Here is an 18,294-nt window from a genome sequence, read left to right on the forward strand (position 1 = left end):
GGACCGTGCTTCGTGCTCATTTTGGTAAATATTCTTCCTAATATAGCTAGCGGGATCAAAGTATACTACTCTATTTTGAAACCAATATAGAAAAATCTCACAAATCTTTGACTAACTCGTACGGGAAGATGATTTTTTTATATTATAAGCACAATGTTGAAACTTTGCAAGCCATTTAAATGGGATGCAAATCGCTCAATTTTAACTGCAAACATGATTTACGAACCCTCGAAACCGATACCAGATTCGGATTTAGCGACTCCATGAACATTTATAAGGATAAAATTAAATGACAGAATTGCGTTTAGAAGAAACAAATGAAAATTTTTGCGATTTTTCGTTTTAAAAAAATAGTTAAATGTGTTTTTTTTAGTTGTTAGAGGTTCCAACCATAGCCCTATAAGTAAAAAATTAGCTGAAAAAATTTTTGAACGATCAGTACAGTATTTTTTTCTGAATCATAATGGCTAATTTCAAAAATGTTAAAGTCGAGGAAAACAGTTATAAAGTTCTTTTGTGCCATTAAGTGCAGGGTACATCCCTTATAAAAATTTCCTATAGGATCTGGAAGTAAAAAAGTGTAGAAAAACGTATCACATGTCCGAAATCGTTAGTAATCTTACATTTGTTTACACTTTTTTACTTTTTATTACAGTTCACAACATTATTATGCACTTTAAAAAAAATTTCCGCTGGGGGGTTACTTGGATTCAATCCTGAGTTTGACTGACTTTCTGTACCAATTTTTAAGATGTTATTCTTAAAAGTATAAGCAATTTGAAAATTCAATAAAAAAATGATAGATTTTTGAAAATGTGTAAACCAGAATGCTCCGTTAAGAATAATTTTGCGCTGCAAAGTATAATAAATTTATTTACTCACGGGAACTTCGTTTATAAAATCATCGCTGAGATATTTTTTTGGTAAATCTAAGAAGATTGCTCTTTTATTATGATCAAAAAGATCAATATCGATGTAAAGATCAAATAAAGATGCACCAGTGATTTTTAAAAGTGAAGATACTAATGGTGTTATATCAGTTGGCTCTGTACCCTTCGGAGATATATATCCACCCAATTTTGCAAGTAGATTGTAAACTGAAAATAAACAAAACTTAATTAAACTGGGTCATTTATATTATGAAAAAAAAGTTCCATATAAAAAAGGTCATGTTAGTCATAAATAATCGTCTTCACGCAAAAAAGGCACATCTCAGATTCTAATTAGTGATAGACGCTTAAGTATCACTGCTCCGCATAAGAAGGACTAATCTAGCGTCGAATTGAACCTAAGGTAAACTGGTCTTGCTATATATATGGTGGAAAACCTCGAATTCGCCGGAAAATTGTATTTATGTAATATCACTTTTCATACCAGTGGCCCGAAAGTGACTACTGGGTATGAAATAGTACATTAAGTCACTCGTGCGCGAAGTGGGTGATTCTCGCACGAGTCTCAGTTTGACGCCCGAGCGCAGCGAGGATGACAATGAGACGAGGGCGAGAATCACAACGCGCACGAGTGACGTATACTATTTTTTATCACAGCGTGCGGGAAGTTTGATTTCCCGCACGCTCAGCCGTGCGGGAAGTACGTAATTCCCGCACGCTGTGATAAAAAATAGCATATAGACCAAAGCCACGAAAAAAGAAAGCCCCATCGAAATGTGTTCATCGAAAGTGACATTACTTAATATTTTTCATGTGCGTTCACGCCGCACACGGGGTACTTTGCGCGTTACGTTGCATAGTGCTTTCAAGGCTGAATTAAAAAAAGAAGAAGACTCGCTCGTGACTCCTATGGAGGAACTAATCAAAACACGCAACATACACACGGAGAGAAATACTATATTAAATATCAACACATTCCCAAGCAAAAATTATTATATTCGCTAGTGCAAGTACCTCAGAGTCGGATTGTGGGCATTTTCTACTATGCACATGCTAATAGTATATTATGATACGTGTGACTTAAGGAGACTCTACACATAATACAAAAGATTATCCAACAAGATAAAACTTATATCAATCGATTTGTTAGATCTTCAAAATGAGATTCCAAAAAAAAACATGTGGTTGAAGATCAAACTTTTAAGATAAACAAGTTTAAAAATGGCGATTTTAACACGGGTTTTTATGAGAGGCCATTATAATTTCATTCATTTTACGCCATAACTTTTTTATTAAACAATAGATCTTAATCAAAAACGAATATGTTATGCTTCAAGTCACTAACTTTCGAGTGGTATGTTAAAAATTACCCCTTAACGGACTGCGATCACGCGCAGGCAGGCTCATCGATGTACGGCCTCCGCTTGACGGATGTAGGCCTGCATCTCTGTCGCACATCTCCAGATGGGCGCTCCATACAGGAGGATCGAGTTGACGACGTGAGCATATAATTCTCGTCGGCTACTTCTGGGCCCACCGATGTTGGGCATGATCTTCGCGAGGGCTCCAGCCACTGTTGCTGTCTTTTCGCTGACGGTTCGGAGGTGTTGGTCGAACCTCAGCCTGGAGTCAATGTGTAGGCCCAGGTAGCGGATGCAGGGGGACGACCATATGCTGCAGTCGCCCACTGTGATGGTGATGGTTTCCGTTTTCTTCCTGCTAGTGATCAGTAGGGCCTCGGTCTTGTGGTCAGCCGTTACAAGGCTGAGCTTGTGAAGCGTGCCGCGTACCTGCTCAATGGACAGCGTCCAGATCGTGTTCGATCTGCCACAAGTGCTTAGCCACGGGTACCAAGGCGATGTCGTCTGCAAAGCCTACGATCCTTACGTTGCCTCTGAAGTTGAGGCGCAGAACGGGGTCGTACATGACGTTCCACAGGTTGGGCCCCAAGACAGATCCTTGCGGAATGCCTGCTGTGACTCTGTAGGAACTTGGCCCGTCGTCCGTGTCGTAAGCGAGGACTTTCGCTGAGAAGTAGCTGCTGATTATTTTCAGCAGGTACTCAGGCGTGCGCATCCGGCGCAGCGCGGCGTGGATGCTGTTCCACCGAGCCGAGTTAAACGCGTTCTTCGCGTCGAGGGTCACGACGGAGCAGTATTTCTTAGTGCCACGGTTCCATCTCTTACCCGCGATAGCCTCTCGAGCAGTAGCAATGACGCTCTCGATGGTGTTGATCGTCGATCGCCCCTTCCGGAAGCCGTACTGGTGGTCTGAGAGGTCCTCAGGGCTCTCGGTGATGGCTTCGAGGCGGTCGCAGATGATTCTTTCCAGAATCTTGCCCGCTGTGTCAAGCATGCAGAGCGGCCTGTACGACGATGGTTCTTCGGGGGGCTTGCCTGGCTTTGGCAGCAGGACTAGCCTCTGTCGTTTCCAGCACGCGGGAAAGACACCGGTACGCAGGCATGCCGTGTACACCTGCAAGAAGATGTGAGGGTGCTCGGCAATGGCGATCTTGATAACGGAGTTTGGTCCACTTTGGCGCAGTGTGCTCCTTGATCCTCTTGTATGCTCTTCAGAGTTCCTCCAAGGTGACGGCCGGCACAATTGCTCCTGCCTGGGGTGGTGGTGGCACGCGAGGGAAGAGGGCAGCCACTAGCGAGGGTGCTAGTGCCGTGTTAAGAATGGGCTACTTGAGTCATAAGTATCTTATGTTTTTTTATAGCACTGTGCTGAATTCACGTTTAGGCCCCCTTTGGCGAGATATAAGGTGCTCATAATAGCGTCGCGGTGTGAGGTTAGCGCACGAGCGTAGCGTGTGCGATAGGCGCGCCGCGTTGCAATAATGAGCAACTTAAGTCACGGCAAAGCGTGCCTTAAACGTGAACTTTAGACACGCAGTGCTATAAATATTACTGTAATATCGACTTATTTTTGTAACTTTGTAATTCAAAAATATTTATAAGATATTCTAAAAATTGCTATATTAACATAGTAAAAATTGATATGTAGCAAATTTTACTATATATTAAGGGAAAATTTGAGGATGAATATTTCAAAAATTATTTTGTATTGTAACCATTTTTACCACAATCAATGCTTTTCAATTTCATCAACAGATGGAGTATGGTCAATTCCCGCAAGTGACAGAAAAAGTGTCCGATTGGTATTTATACAAAAAATTTCGAACAGATAATATATTCACGGTATGTGTAGAAGTAACATAAGGTTAGAATACAAACTGCGCCAATATGAATACACGACTATTAGGTAGGTTAGTTTTCTAGAGGCAGGCAAATGTTTGTTTGTAAAAATCGATGGATAAAATAATTCCATGATCGCAGAAAACAAGGTTAGGTCGAATACTTTGAGTTCTCGAAAAATCGAAAGATCATCTCGAGAAGCCACTCAAGAAAATTATTATTTTAAAATAATTTTACCAATTTAAAAAATACCACATACCGCACTAAAAATTACTATGTTACATAACAAAAATTAATATATATCGACTCTGGGGTTTTTTTTCTAGAGAATATCGCAATATTCGCTAGCGAATGTGTTAATATTAAGTATAGTATTTCTCTCCGTGCAGTGAAATGTGAATAGGCGACAGACACATTCTACAGCATGGCCTACTTTTATGTAAAATTCAATGCCTTTTCAGAATCTGGGTTCAAATTTTAGATTTGATGCTTCATAAAAGATTTATGGTTGTTCAAACAAAAAAGAAAAAAAAACGTAAAAATGTTGGCAAAAAATCAACTTGATCAAACTGATAAATTTTTTCGATCTGTTGTGGTGAATAACTTAGGGTATAAATATGATCAGAGGTACCTTAGGGAATTTTTACAGATTTTTCTAACCACTTTTTCTAACAAAATGACGTCTATGAAGTGAATGGTTTATAAAAAACTGTGATGTATCGCATAGAGTACACGGCGAAGAAGAAGAACGGCCACAATAGAGGCCACAACTATCGCACTGTACACTGGCGAATATTTTGTACCGCGCTGGTGTACGATGTTAGTCAGTCGCTCTGTAGAGCTCGTCACGAACAATATAATAAATCACTCATCATAGTATAACGTAGTACTTATTCCAAATCCTTGTAATCCCAAGATATAACAAAAACCAAACTCAATTTTTATCTCAAAAACCATTAGACTTATGAAAAAAGTTTATAGAACAAAAAAGTCTTAGAATTGGTCAAGAACACTCAAAATTTTTTCAGAATTTTTGAAGCGCAACTTTCCGATGTCCACAAAATTCGGTCCAATTTCTCAAAATCATCTCCAAAAACTCTGAAAAAATTAGAGGGTGTTCCTTGATCAATTCTAAAACTTTTTGTACGATAAACTTTTTCTTTAAACTCAATGATTTTCGAGTAAAAACTATACATTCTCACCCGTACACGGGGAAACTGGCACCGAGCTGTGAGCCACGCTCGTTGAAAACAAGAGCTTTAGGTTCATGCACAAGACAAAGCTGTGCATGAGCAGCAGCGTTCCAATGCGGCGGTCGCACGGCACTTTTTGACAAAATTATTTAATTTCTAACTCACCGAAAAACCGTATAAGCCGACTTTAAAAAAAATATATGACATACGTTATTGATGGGAAATTTTCTCACCTTTCTGATGGTGTGCTCAGATTTTCTGAAAAATCTATTTTTCGCCGGAAAATTAAAAAAATAAACATTTAATATTAATAGTATATTTTGTAACAAGTGCGCGAAGCAGTTGACTCAGCCAGGAGTTGTTTTCACCCGAGCATAGCGAGGGTGCAAAGACTTCTGGGTGAGTCAACTTCCTCGCAGACTAGATGCAAATGATATTTTTTAACTCTGCTTGCGAGAAACTAGGGTTTTCTGACGATTAAAGGTTAGAAAACCCGTGTTTGGCGCACGCAATGTTAAAAATATATTAAAAGTCGAACTAAATCGATGAATGTGTAAAAACGCGTTTTGTTTATTGGTGTGGTTCAGTAAGTAATAATCATTCACACACTATAGAAACTTGCATATCGATGGGAAATTTCCTCAGCTTTCGATCTAGAATATTATAAAAATCTTAAAATTACGCTTTCTAATATATTTAACGTTAAAAGTTTATTTTTTTAATTTTCCGGAAAATCTGAACACACTATTAAAAAGCTGAGAAAATTTCCCATCGATTACATAAATTACATATTTTTTTAAAATAGGCTTAGGAGATTTTCCAGCGAGTTAGAAATTAAGCAATTTCGACAATAAGTGCCGTGCTATGCAATCGCCGCGCGAGGGCGAGTGCATATGCACAGGAAAAGAAATCGTTCAAGAAAAAGTTAAAGTAGTAACTAGAACCATCATATTAAATTGTAAAATGTTATAAAATATAAAAAATGTAAAATTACTAGCGATTTCGGACAGCCAATGCATTAAAAGTGGCACCATAAAATCACATTTTTTACACTTTTCTACATTTTCTTCAATATGCTATCCGCGTGTGATCGCACCGACCGCAGCAAGTGATTTTCGTGAAAAAATGTATTAATTTTTATGAATAAATTAAGACAAATTATGATGGATATGTATATAAACCAAATTCAGTCATCTCAGTACTCCCCAGTACATGTATGATGATGTTATAAGGCTTTCTGCTGCATTAGAGTGAGTTCACTCTTTTCACGACCACATGCCGGCTTGACTGCAATTTTAAACTCATAAGTAAAAATTGTATCATTTAAAATTATTATTACCGAATTTTATGTTTTTTTACACTTTTTTACTTTTTCCATGTAACTTTAACGAGTTCGAATTCATAGGGTTTTCATCTCTCTAATTATAGGTAAACAAATGTCATAAACTGTAATAAAAAGTAAAATAGTGTATAAAAACGTATCACATGTCCGAAATCGTTAGTAATCTTACATTTTTTACACTTTTTTACTTTTTATTACTGTTTACAACATTATTATGCACTTTATTTAAAAAAAAATTTCCGCTGGGGATGCATGGCTTTTTTATGAGCACGCACGGCTACAAGCATTGCTTGAATATTTTGAACGGCTCTCAGCCGCACGCCAATTTTTCCGTGTACATGTATTGTCTTGCATGATTATATGCATGAACATTTTACTCTACGACCGTCATTTTTTTCGAAAAAGTGGTTGGAAAAATATTTAAAAATTTCCTAAAGTACTTTTACACTGCACCGGTTGTTATTTCCTAATCGTAAATGATTTGATTGAGGTTTAAAATACTTAGAAACGTACACGAGGCTTGCTTATAAAATAGGTTTAATTCTCTTTTAGAAAGGTGGTGAGGATTTTAGCGATAGCAGTTTATTCGCGCTGGGATTGGTCGTCCAGCGGAAAGCATTAGCGACGCCGCGAAATGTGTCATTACTAACCTCTTTGGGCGCGCTTAAGCGTCAGCAGCGGAGTTGGACTGTCGTTACAAGCCACGACGTTACTTGCCAATAAGACTTGGATCAGTAAATCGCGACAAGTTAATTATAAAATAAAATTATATTTAACTTATTTAAAAAAAATCCGAGTTGAAAAAGACAGAAGAGGGCGCGCGCAGAGCGCTGAAAGTCGGGCAAGTAATAATTAAAACTCGCTGTTATCGCTATACGCTCTTGGTGTCCGCGAGACACCTCTGATCAATACGCTCAGAGCTCTCGCCTGCTTACAACTTACGTTTCAATACACTTCGTGTGACACAATAACAATTATAATACATACATACATACATATCGACTTACATATACAATACAATAGATATACAAGGGAAAATAGTTTATACTTAACACTAGGTTGTTCTGATCTTCGCTCAGACGTTGATTCTGGTTCCTAGGGTGTAAAAAAATGAAAAAAATACTTATATGAACCCAAAAGGTTAAAATGTGCCGCAACTGAAAAAACCGAAAGCGAATTCTAAAAATATTTTCGTTCAAAGACTTCCATCTCGAAACAGAAAATCGCAAAGTTTAAAAACCTGTTTTTTTATGCTCAAATTTCATGAAAAACGAAAATTTCACATCACGTTTTCAAACTTTGCGATTTTCTACATGGAGATAGAAGCATTTAAACGAAAAACTGTAAAGAAAAAAAACGTCTTAAAATTAATCAAAGAACTTCAATAAAATATTTTCAGAACTTTTTTAAAAAAAAGTCTTCGAAAATTTTCGGCTTTTTGAAAACTGGAATTAACGTCTAGAGCGAAGATCATAACAACTTGGGAAATAACAACCCGTCTATTCTACACCCAGGATCACCTCTGATCATTAGAGTGGAACGAAAAACACCTATTTTTGAAAATCGCTTTGTATTAGTGTAAAAAGATAATATGTAGCCATAAAAGGAAGGAAGCCTAAAGCTGATTACTGACCATTAATTCTTTCCATTTTAACCAGCGAAAAAATGCTGTTTTTTTAACGTTTTTCGCAATTCCTCGTCTTTTATCCGCGTTTTGAGCGAATATCTTAATAATCACCTATCTAATTTTTTTACCCATTGGAAGGACTGAAAAATATGTTAAAAAAAAAGATTATATGGGTCAGGGGTCACTAATAATTATTAGGGTTCACTAATAATATCTCCGGTTCTAATGGTCGTATTGAGACGATTAAAAAAAGGAAATCTTTGTCTTTTTGTGTAGAATGAAATGAAATAAAATTGTTTCCATAAATATTAAATAATTTAGGAGTTACAGCGTATAAACAGTTATTTTAATTTTTTTAGCTTAAAAAATGCCCTACGCTGAAAAAAACGTAAAAAACCCGGGTTTTTTATGGTTAGAGTGGAAAGACTTAATTGTTAGTGTCAGCTTTAGGCTACCTTCTTTTTATGGCAACAGAATAACTTTTTACGCTATTATAAAGCGATTTTGAGAAATAGGTGTTTTTCACTGCACTTTACTGATCATATTTTATACCTTCAGTTTTTCACGGCAACCATTTGAAAAAACTTCTAAAAGTTAATTTTTCGCTAAAATTTTTACGTTTTTTCTTTTTAAACAACCATAAATTTTTAATAAAGCATCAAATCTTAAATTTGAACCCGGATTCTGAAAGAACAATAAATTTTACATAAAATTATGTATGTGCGAAGTCTTTTCAAGGACTAAAACATGGAAAAAAAATCGCATCGATCGCGAACGAAAAATTTCGTCACTTTGGACGTTGATGCATTAACTGTCGACCCTTTCGGCTCACGCCTTTTCTAAAATAAGATGTTGCATTTCTTTCAGGTGCGTAAATTTAATAAACTCATACAAATATAAAGCTACTTCTATTTGTAAACACCAGTTATGCATACTCTAGATAGATTCATATAGATTTCTAGTACAAAAAAAGTTCATAAAATGCATAACAATGTCGCGAACGAGTTTTACTTTTCCTTACAATTAATCGCATTTCATTGCGTGTCTTATTACACACTTAAATAATCCGTATGAATTCGAATGTAATTGAAGTTTTTTTTTAAATTCTTTCTTGGCGTGGAATGATCATACATATGCAGACTATCTGGAATCGTTAAAATATTTAAAAATTTTAATATTTTAATACAGTTTATAATTCCATGTGATAGTTATAACTTTTATTTTTTCTTATTATGTGTATTGCTTCCTCAACAAATTTATATTTTTTTTTCAAAATTCTTGTTGAAATGCAACCATCTTTTGCTCACTTTCATAGACTTAATTAGACCCTTCATTAGAGTCAGATTATTCGAATGTTTATTACTATGATTGCAACTTGATTAGAAATTTTATTTCTAAACAAAATTTTAAAAATGTTTAAATTATAATGATTTTTGGTAAATAACTTAATTTGCCAGCTATTCTATAAAATGATGAGAATTTAAACCAATGAAATAAGATCAAATGTACTCACCAGGATTAAAATCGACAGGTTTATTTTTGAATTCTAAGCAACTGTTGTAAAAATGACCTAGCTTATTGTAAACACCATTCATCTTTCCTGTTTTATTCAGTAACAAATCTGAAAAATTTATAAGATAAAAATTTATCGTAACAAAAAATATGTGTGGTAAAAAATCGTGGAGAATGAGTAGCAAATTGTTGTAGAATAGATTTTATATGGGTCAAAATGATACTTTTTTAAATTTTCGTCCGCACGTATGTCACTTTTCTTGACGCACTTTTAGTATGTTGTACATGGTAAAAAGGTCACAAAATCAAATAAATTTTAGATACCCTCCCCCCTCCTACCCCCCACCACCGCTATAAACGTCTATTTTCGATCTATATTTATTCTGAAGGCCTGAAGAAATTAAAAAACCTGAAAAAATTTATGAAGGTATTTTTCAACAATTCAAACAACCTTGAATTTTTTCAGATTTTTCGAGTGCTTGAGGCCTTCAGAAAAAATCATTGAAAATTACAATTGTTTTATTTTCGGTGAAAAGGTTCGATGTACCAGACCGGAATATTTTTTTCTTAATTCTGACACCAAAAAACGATTCCTTGAATTTTTTCAGAATTTTTCATTCATGCCGATAAAGCCTAGGGCTGAAAAACCGCTTTTTTTCACGAAAATAATTTTTTTAGGGCGGTACGGAGCCTCGAAAAATCTTAAAGATAGAGTTCTGAAAATCTTTTTTTGCATCCTACAGGCCGTTTTTAAGGTACCAATTAAAGTACGTAAAATGTCTCGTTTAACTTAAATTTACTCGATTTTTAGATATTTTTTTCTCTCTATTTTTAAATTACTCGTTGATAAGAGTAGTTTGCGACGGTGTATGTTAGCTATTGATAAACATATTACAGTAGTACTGGTACACTTTTAAACAATCAATTTTTTTCAGTAATTTTTAGTGTTGCACTGTAATACTACAGGTAACTAAATAATGACTCGAACTCATTCATAATACGTATATTTAAAAAAGACAACATTTCCAAGAAATCAAAAAAATTCGTCTCGATACGACCCACATCATAGTACAACGCCTCATAATATCTCGGGTTTTTACATGTTCATAAATGCATTTATATGCTATTACAAATAAAATGTATTCTTGGAAAAATTTGATATGAAATTTCCGCGGCTTTTGATCTAGATTATCTAAAAAAATCTTAAAAATACGTTTTCTCAAATATTTGTGTTTTAAAGTTTATGTTATGTTTTTCTAATGTAAGTTAAAAATTTTGGATAATCTGATCACATCATCGAAAAGCGGAAGAAATTTCCTATTGAAACCATTAGTTAGTTATTTTTTCTAAGTATATTTTGATACTTTTTACGCGAGACAGAAATTGAGTGACTTCGCTTAGTTCGCTATGTAATTCTCAATAAAATAATGTCTTTATAAAATTTAATACTACATTTTTGACTTTATCCAAATTGTACAACATTTAATAATGCAAAAAGGGGTCTCTAAAAATAACGTTTCAATGTTCTAACAGTTCATGATACATTATATAATTTTTTTTACATAAAATATGACTTTGTGGTCAAACTAAGGCTAAAATCTTAATAATAATATTATTAGTTGTTTTTGATATAGAATAACATTATTTATGAATTGTAAGATATTGGGTCGAAGAATTGGTATAGAGTAAAATTAAATAAAATTCTCTAAAGTCTGAAGCTTAAAGTTTTACAAGTGGCCTCGAGATATCGTTTTTCAATGCAAAGTAAACGTGCAAGTATATCAATAGACACAACGTCACTGAAATATATGAGTAAAGAATAGATGTGATTTCAGTTTTCGAGGCGCCACTCTGACCCGAGTTTTCAGAACTATACTACCATTTGGTTGTACTAGATCATAAATATTTTTATATGATTTTTGTATTTTCTTTTCGGTATACTTAAAGAAGTATTATTATCAATATTTGTAACATTTAGATGTATGATATTATTTTATTCAAGTAATTAAATTTTTGACTATTATTTATTGTAAGTTTTCATACTTTCTATGAATGAATTTTGAAATTATATTACTTAAATATTAATAAATAATCAGAATTAATAGTTCAGTTGTAACTAAAAAAATTTTAATTGCTTATTGAATGCAGTGGTCTGTGTACATTGATTTTTGTTCAGTTTTTATGGAAATTTTTCGAAAATATTGCAAAAGATGTTACCTTTATTAATTCTTTATCAATTTTTTACAATGACTAATGAACTTCAAATGCGAACTAATGAAGAAAAATGAGTTGATTAAAAAATTCCGTTATGACAAGGATACAAGTCTAACTCACCATTAGAGTTTTTCAACACGACTTAATTGTTTTCTTTACAGTAAAATTCAGGAAGTTTCAAAAACTAATGTGGTCGAAATTAATAAACTCGGTCATCTAAAGTAAGATTCATTCAAAGAAATTTTAAAGAACAAAAACTGAATTGGCAAAAAAACACATGTGGATTTTTTAAGAATTTTTAGAACAAGTTTTGGATTTCATATGATTTGATTTGAGCAAGATGGTCATATCCAAAAATCCGAAAATCGATCCGAAAATTCTGAACAAATTCACACGTGATTTTTCTTAATATTTCAAGCACTTTTGTTGTATAAAATTTTTTTCTCAAGAACTTGTTTTCGAATTAAAAATTCCCGAAGTTTTTTTATCTTTTCGTGTTTCGACTGCCATTTTGTGTCGTTAAAATTTGATTTTTCCAACCTTCATCGCAATAACTTTTAGTTTCGGTATCGAGTTATTTGAGTTTACCCGCGATTCGGGTCTAGGCCCTAAACCGACCCGAATCCGAGGAAAGAATCGATCAGACCCGACCCAATTCGAATTTTTCGGGTACTTACATGTTCCTACGGAAAACCAATGAATTAAGCTATGATTTTAAAAATCGTTGAAGATGCAATCGTTGAAGACTCAAATTTTTCTTAGGCACCATCGATGCGTAACAAAATGACAACTTTAAAAAAATTGCTAAGCAATAATTAAAAATATGCAATCTTATCGCATTTCAAAATAAAATAAAATTAAATATTTTCATTAAAACAACAACTGAAAATTTAATTATTCACCCGACCTACAAAACAAATATTGTGCTTCTCTATATTTGAGGTTGTTGAGCTAAAATGATCTTAAGCGAACCAGCTAATTAAATAGAAAGTTTATACATAGCATTATATGTTTTAATCAACCTTTCACCCCTTTATTCAAAATCAGTTTTCACTTTCGTTACTTTCTATTTTTTTCTAATAAATAGAAGTGTTTTTAATATACTTTAATTTAATTATTATGCATTGGTTATTTTATAACGCTGCTTATTAGCTTTAAAATGCCTAAAAATATGTTCTAAGTTAAAATTGATTTAAACTCATTAATTTTATGATATTGATATAAGTTAGCATCATATTTAATAAGTTAACTATATGAAAAATATTTTTCTCAGTCTCGGGCGATGTAGCGATGGTGACGTAAGCACATACCCTTTCAAGCACGCATGCATACACACGCACACACAGATTTGAAGAGAAACGGAAAGCATATCGAGGTCACCGGCCACGATGCAATTCGTAGAGATTACGTCTGCTAACGCGAGGGGGTAGCGTGAGCGGCGCCCGGGAATTAAATCGAGCGTGTCAGTATAGTGAGTTATAGTTGTGTTTTGCATCATTTTGCATCATCATAACATATTAGTTGTTAGTTAACCATTTAATAGATTTAAGACTAATTAGTTCAAATTCCTTATTTAAGCCCTATTGAATTACAATTCTTCGAAAATCAATTGACGAGATTCATGTTATATACATGAAAAATAATCAAAATAATGAAAATGTTCCAGAGGTTAAAATTAGCTAAAAAATTTTAAATATTTGAAAAAATCACTTTTTTCCAAAAAAGTTAAATTTATTATTTTTTCTCAACATTTAAATGATTTTTTATTGTAAAAACCAGATTAAATATACAATTTCGTAATTCAAATAAAATCGTAATTTAGCTTTTTTAAGTCTAAATTAATATAATATTAAATTAAACAAAAAAGAATATCACAAATCCAAAAATTACTATCATGTAAAAAACTTTTAGTTCGTCTTTCCCATCAGGAAATATTTTACATCTAACAATAATTTTACACCTTAAATAGTTTTGAATAAATTTTATTTTAATGAATGCTTTCAACCATCAAAAATATTTTTTATATAAAAAATAGCGGAGTATTAACAAACTAAATTCGTAATAATTATAATCAAAAATATTTTCTACTGTATTCACTTATTTTAAAACTTGGAAAAATGAGAACAGTCTCTTTTGCTACGTGACTATGACGATAGTATAAATCGAATCGACCAGGCGCCAAACTTCCGTGCATTTGCGTTTTTATGCGAGTCTGGAATATAATCGCTGTGTATAAAATTCGAAGTAGCCTTTTCATGTGTACGCGCATTATTGAATCAATTGCCAAAATATCTGTGTAATCGTCAACCCAAGCATGTTTTTCTCGCCTTCGTGCTCATTTTCTGGCTCTATATTTTTTTTCTCACGGATATAAAATATATTGATATTTCTTAAAACGACCAATAAATAAAAAAACTAAGCAAAAATTGTCAATACTTCATATATGTGATATAATTGACAAGAATATAAGAGCGTTAGTTAAAAAACACTATGAGCCTTTGATTTCCTAGTGCTAACGTCTACTGGAATTTACTTGTATTTTAAAAATGATTATGTCATTAAATCTGAGAGTTTTAAAACCGCAAGTTTTTGAAATTTGTATCATGCAGTGGACACGGATAGACGGTTTTGCAAGTCTGCAACTAAAGTCGAGTTGTGAAAAAAGTGCTGAAAAAGTATGTTTATACAAGTCGTATATTATATTGTATATCAGTAGAGTCAACCAATTTTGGAAAAGTTTTCCTTTTTTATCTAAAATGCTATCAATATATGCATCTATGCTAACGATGTGTATGAAATATGACACTTTTTTGAAACATAAAATTATTTCTTAGAGATTACTGCTCTACATTATTTTAAATGTAAACACGAAAGAAAATTATTTTAAATAGAATTTACTTACTCTCAATCTGCTCATCAACGTGTTCTTGCAAAGAAGAAAAGCTGGAAGTCGGCTGATAAGCAAGACGATTTCGAAAATTACCACAGGCAAATTGATAAAAGTCTTTGCATGGATCAACACCACGTTGCATTGTTGCAAGCATGCGACGCGCTGCCTCGTGACATGCTTGAGTGTTGCATACACCTTCCGAACCATCTCTTTCTCTGATACAAGCTTCATCCTGAATTAAAAGAAACACTTCATTTAATACAAAAATTTTTCTAAAAGATAAATTGAAAAAAGTCTTAAGTACAAAGAATCATAATAACATTTATGATTTACTTAAGTTCCATAAAACTTGATCAAAAATGAATCAGAATTGAATACCTTTGCGAAGTATAGTTATTGTGAGCGTTATTGTAAACAAATATTTATATTCATTGAGCTATCAAAATTCCGACGAAACCCTCAGATGAGGTGTAATCATTTAGTTTAACACAGCTAGGCGGTAGTACTTATCGAAGGTCATGATGAAGGACTGAAGACCCTGACCCGAGTTAAAGTTGATGTTTACCGTACATTACTTCCGAAGATTTTTCCTATATAAGGCTTCTTTGCACTCTCTCTCTGTTCTTCTAAGAATCAAGTCAAAACGAATTGCCAAGAGATTTCACTTCATAAACGTTAGAAAAATCGCAGTTGAACTGCTACAATATGCTTTAACATTTTTATTTATTTAGCTTTCAAAATTAATTTAACACGTAAAATTTGTTAAACTCCCTGCATGTTTTGAGTTTTGCGTTCTATTAAAGCGTGCAGCTAATTACTTTCATTATTTTTCTTTATAATGATTCCTACCTGTGAAAAAGTATATTATAATTGTTGTTGCATTTAAGATAATCATTCACGATAATCATTTTTAGCTTTTCGTAAAAGTAAAACGTAGTATTTTTAGTGTGCATTTTTCTAAAAAGAGGTAATTGAGAAGATATTGCATTGTATTCTATGATTAAACTCTCGTAAGAATGAGATTCATTACATGTAACTGAACACTTTACTTTAAATAAAAGTAAAAATATAACGTGATTTGCGATCATCAAGTTCAAGGACGCAAACGGCCTACATACTAGTGAAAATGACTGTAATTTTACTGCATTTAAAATATGAATCATGTATAATAAGAAACTAACCAACGGTGAGCATACGCGTGGCTGATCTCCTTCAGGTAAAGTCGTGATGAGAAAAAGAACAGGACTTGTAACTAAAAGACTCGTCACAAGTAGCATTGCAAAAGTAAGAAGCGCTTTGTGAACTGCTTTGCTACGCCGTAGCCAATAGCATGGCACGCAACATATCCATGTACTGAAATTGTGCGGCCGCTCGACTTGTACCATTGGCTCCTCAAGGCCATGTCCATCCTTAAAAATAAATTTATTCATTGAGTTACAATAATTAATACTTTTTTTTATAGTTTGAATAGTTTACTTAAATAAAATCAATCTGTACACTTGAAAATTTTTATCGAGCATATTTTAATTTTCTTATATGTTCATTCTTTGGCCTAGTTAAATGTATTGATTAAACAAAATCGTGTTTTATAGAGAACTGATCTTTAATTTATCTCAAATCTTATACAAATTATTTAATAAACAATTGGTTAATCAAGCTCAAAAAATTAAAATACTGTCTCAAAAGGTTTGTCTCCAGTTAAATATCATTTATATCGTTTTCTTAATCTTCCTTTACAATTCAAGAATTTTTCATATAAATTTTCTTTATATTTAAGTTGCCATTTTAAAAAGTTCTATTAGACAAATATTTCCTTTTTTAATCTGCACTGTTTCTAATCAAACATTTTTATGAGGTATGTACAGTGTTTCTTTACTTTTATGTAGAAATAAATATTTACAAAAAAATATGCAAATATTTCATAAATTAAATTTTATCCTTTTATTTTTAATAAAATAATATACTGCAGGATAAGCTTAAAATGAAAAGAAAATTTTCAGTATACTTTGTAATTGACAATTGTAAAAAAAAATAAATTAAGCAACGGTTCAAATGTTAAGTAACACATTTAATATTAAAATAAAATATCATAATTTACTCACATCATATGATTGACCGGCTCCTTGATCTCGAGGCATGTGTTGGTGTGGAGTGATGGGCCCATTGTATTGATGACTCGAGCCGGCTGGAGATGGATTTTGACTCGTATGTTGAGAAGTCTGATGCTGTTGTGTTTGTTGGTATTGCGGCTGGGGTTGGGGGGCAATTGAAAGGGGTAGACGAACATTCGCGGGCCGTCGGCGAGTCGCAAAGACATGAATTGCTTTGCGACTAGCCTGGGTTTCAGTGCTGTGACTCACTGGAGTCACATTTGCCGGCTCATCTTGTACCCCATGCTCGTCTTGTTCTTGCAGCTCTTGCTGATGTTCCTGCAGTTGATCTTGAGGTTTCTGCTGCTGCCGCCCCACCCGCCGCAGTGATTCTGACCACGCACGCACGGCTTTATCGTAAAGCCCACAGCTACCGGTCGTCTACTGTCTGGACTCGACATGATGACTCTACCACTAGAAATCCATACATTTTTTATTAATATTTCAAATTAAATTCATCAAATATTTGATGATTTAAACAGGAATCAGTTATAATGTAGATACATGGACATCATCTAAATATATTTTCAGGAACAGTTTTAGAAAATTTATCACATCCCGTTAAAACGATTACTTATAGTTCATGAAATGATTTTTAAAATTCTGAACCACGTTTGTAATTACTGAGTAATCCTCTTTTAGAATCATAATTAACCAATAATAACTCACATTTATGCGAACGCAAAAAATACACTTTATACTTTAATGCTATAGAATAAATATATAATAATTTTAAATGAAGACAGAAAGAAAAAATATTTATAATTAATTTGGTGATTTAAAATAATCGTACTGTTGTTTTAGTGCGTTGTGATGCACGTTATGATATATATAACTCTTCCAGTGGCCAACAAATTTTTAATGGTGTTAATACATGAAGCAAATATTGATTTATGCAGCTTGATTCTGCCCCAATTATTTAAAAGTGATTTATAAAGAACAATACTTTATTTATGGCAAATTCATCCGTGTTTATATATGTATGAATTTATTAAAAAAATATTGTTTGCTCGAATAATAATCCTCAACAAAAATTCACGTCGTAACAGCCAGCTGAGGGTGCACGAATTCACTGACCAATATTTACTGGCTAGCGAAAGAGCATGTCACATCGGGGGATGAAGCAGCTTGTGTTGGAGAGAGGATCGTACGTGAGTGCATGCGATTGCCCCCACTTGTTCAGCATCGCCGGTTTGATATTGCGCAAGCGCTCAAGCCTCGTGTTTGTGGCAAATGGCTCTGGTATGTATTGGTGACTCAGCGCTCTCTAAAAGAG

At 33.5% G+C, this 18,294-nt stretch overlaps 1 protein-coding gene across 3 annotated transcripts in view; it reads right to left on the minus strand.

The window, feature by feature from the left end:
- LOC106649362 (neprilysin-1-like) overlaps nucleotides 1–18,107 on the minus strand; it is a 60,521-nt gene extending 42,414 nt beyond the window's left edge. For 2 of the 3 annotated variants that reach the window (XM_023460570.1, XM_014366730.2), the window contains exons 1-6: nucleotides 17,812–18,107; nucleotides 16,971–17,432; nucleotides 16,050–16,277; nucleotides 14,881–15,100; nucleotides 9,766–9,873; nucleotides 883–1,097 (exon numbers count right to left, since the gene is read on the minus strand). In XM_023460570.1, coding sequence (XP_023316338.1) covers nucleotides 883–1,097; nucleotides 9,766–9,873; nucleotides 14,881–15,100; nucleotides 16,050–16,277; nucleotides 16,971–17,006 — 807 coding nt within the window. In that variant the 5' untranslated portion in view covers nucleotides 17,007–17,432; nucleotides 17,812–18,107. Of the gene's footprint in view, nucleotides 1–882; nucleotides 1,098–9,765; nucleotides 9,874–14,880; nucleotides 15,101–15,246; nucleotides 15,718–16,049; nucleotides 16,278–16,970; nucleotides 17,433–17,811 lie in introns of those variants that run through there. The other variant, XM_014366739.2, reaches the window with a different exon arrangement.
- Nucleotides 18,108–18,294: the final 187 nt, after the last annotated feature.

The sequence above is a fragment of the Trichogramma pretiosum genome, unplaced genomic scaffold (assembly GCF_000599845.2).
Source record: "Trichogramma pretiosum strain Unisexual culture from Peru unplaced genomic scaffold, Tpre_2.0 scaffold62, whole genome shotgun sequence".
Lineage (NCBI taxonomy): Eukaryota > Metazoa > Arthropoda > Insecta > Hymenoptera > Trichogrammatidae > Trichogramma > Trichogramma pretiosum.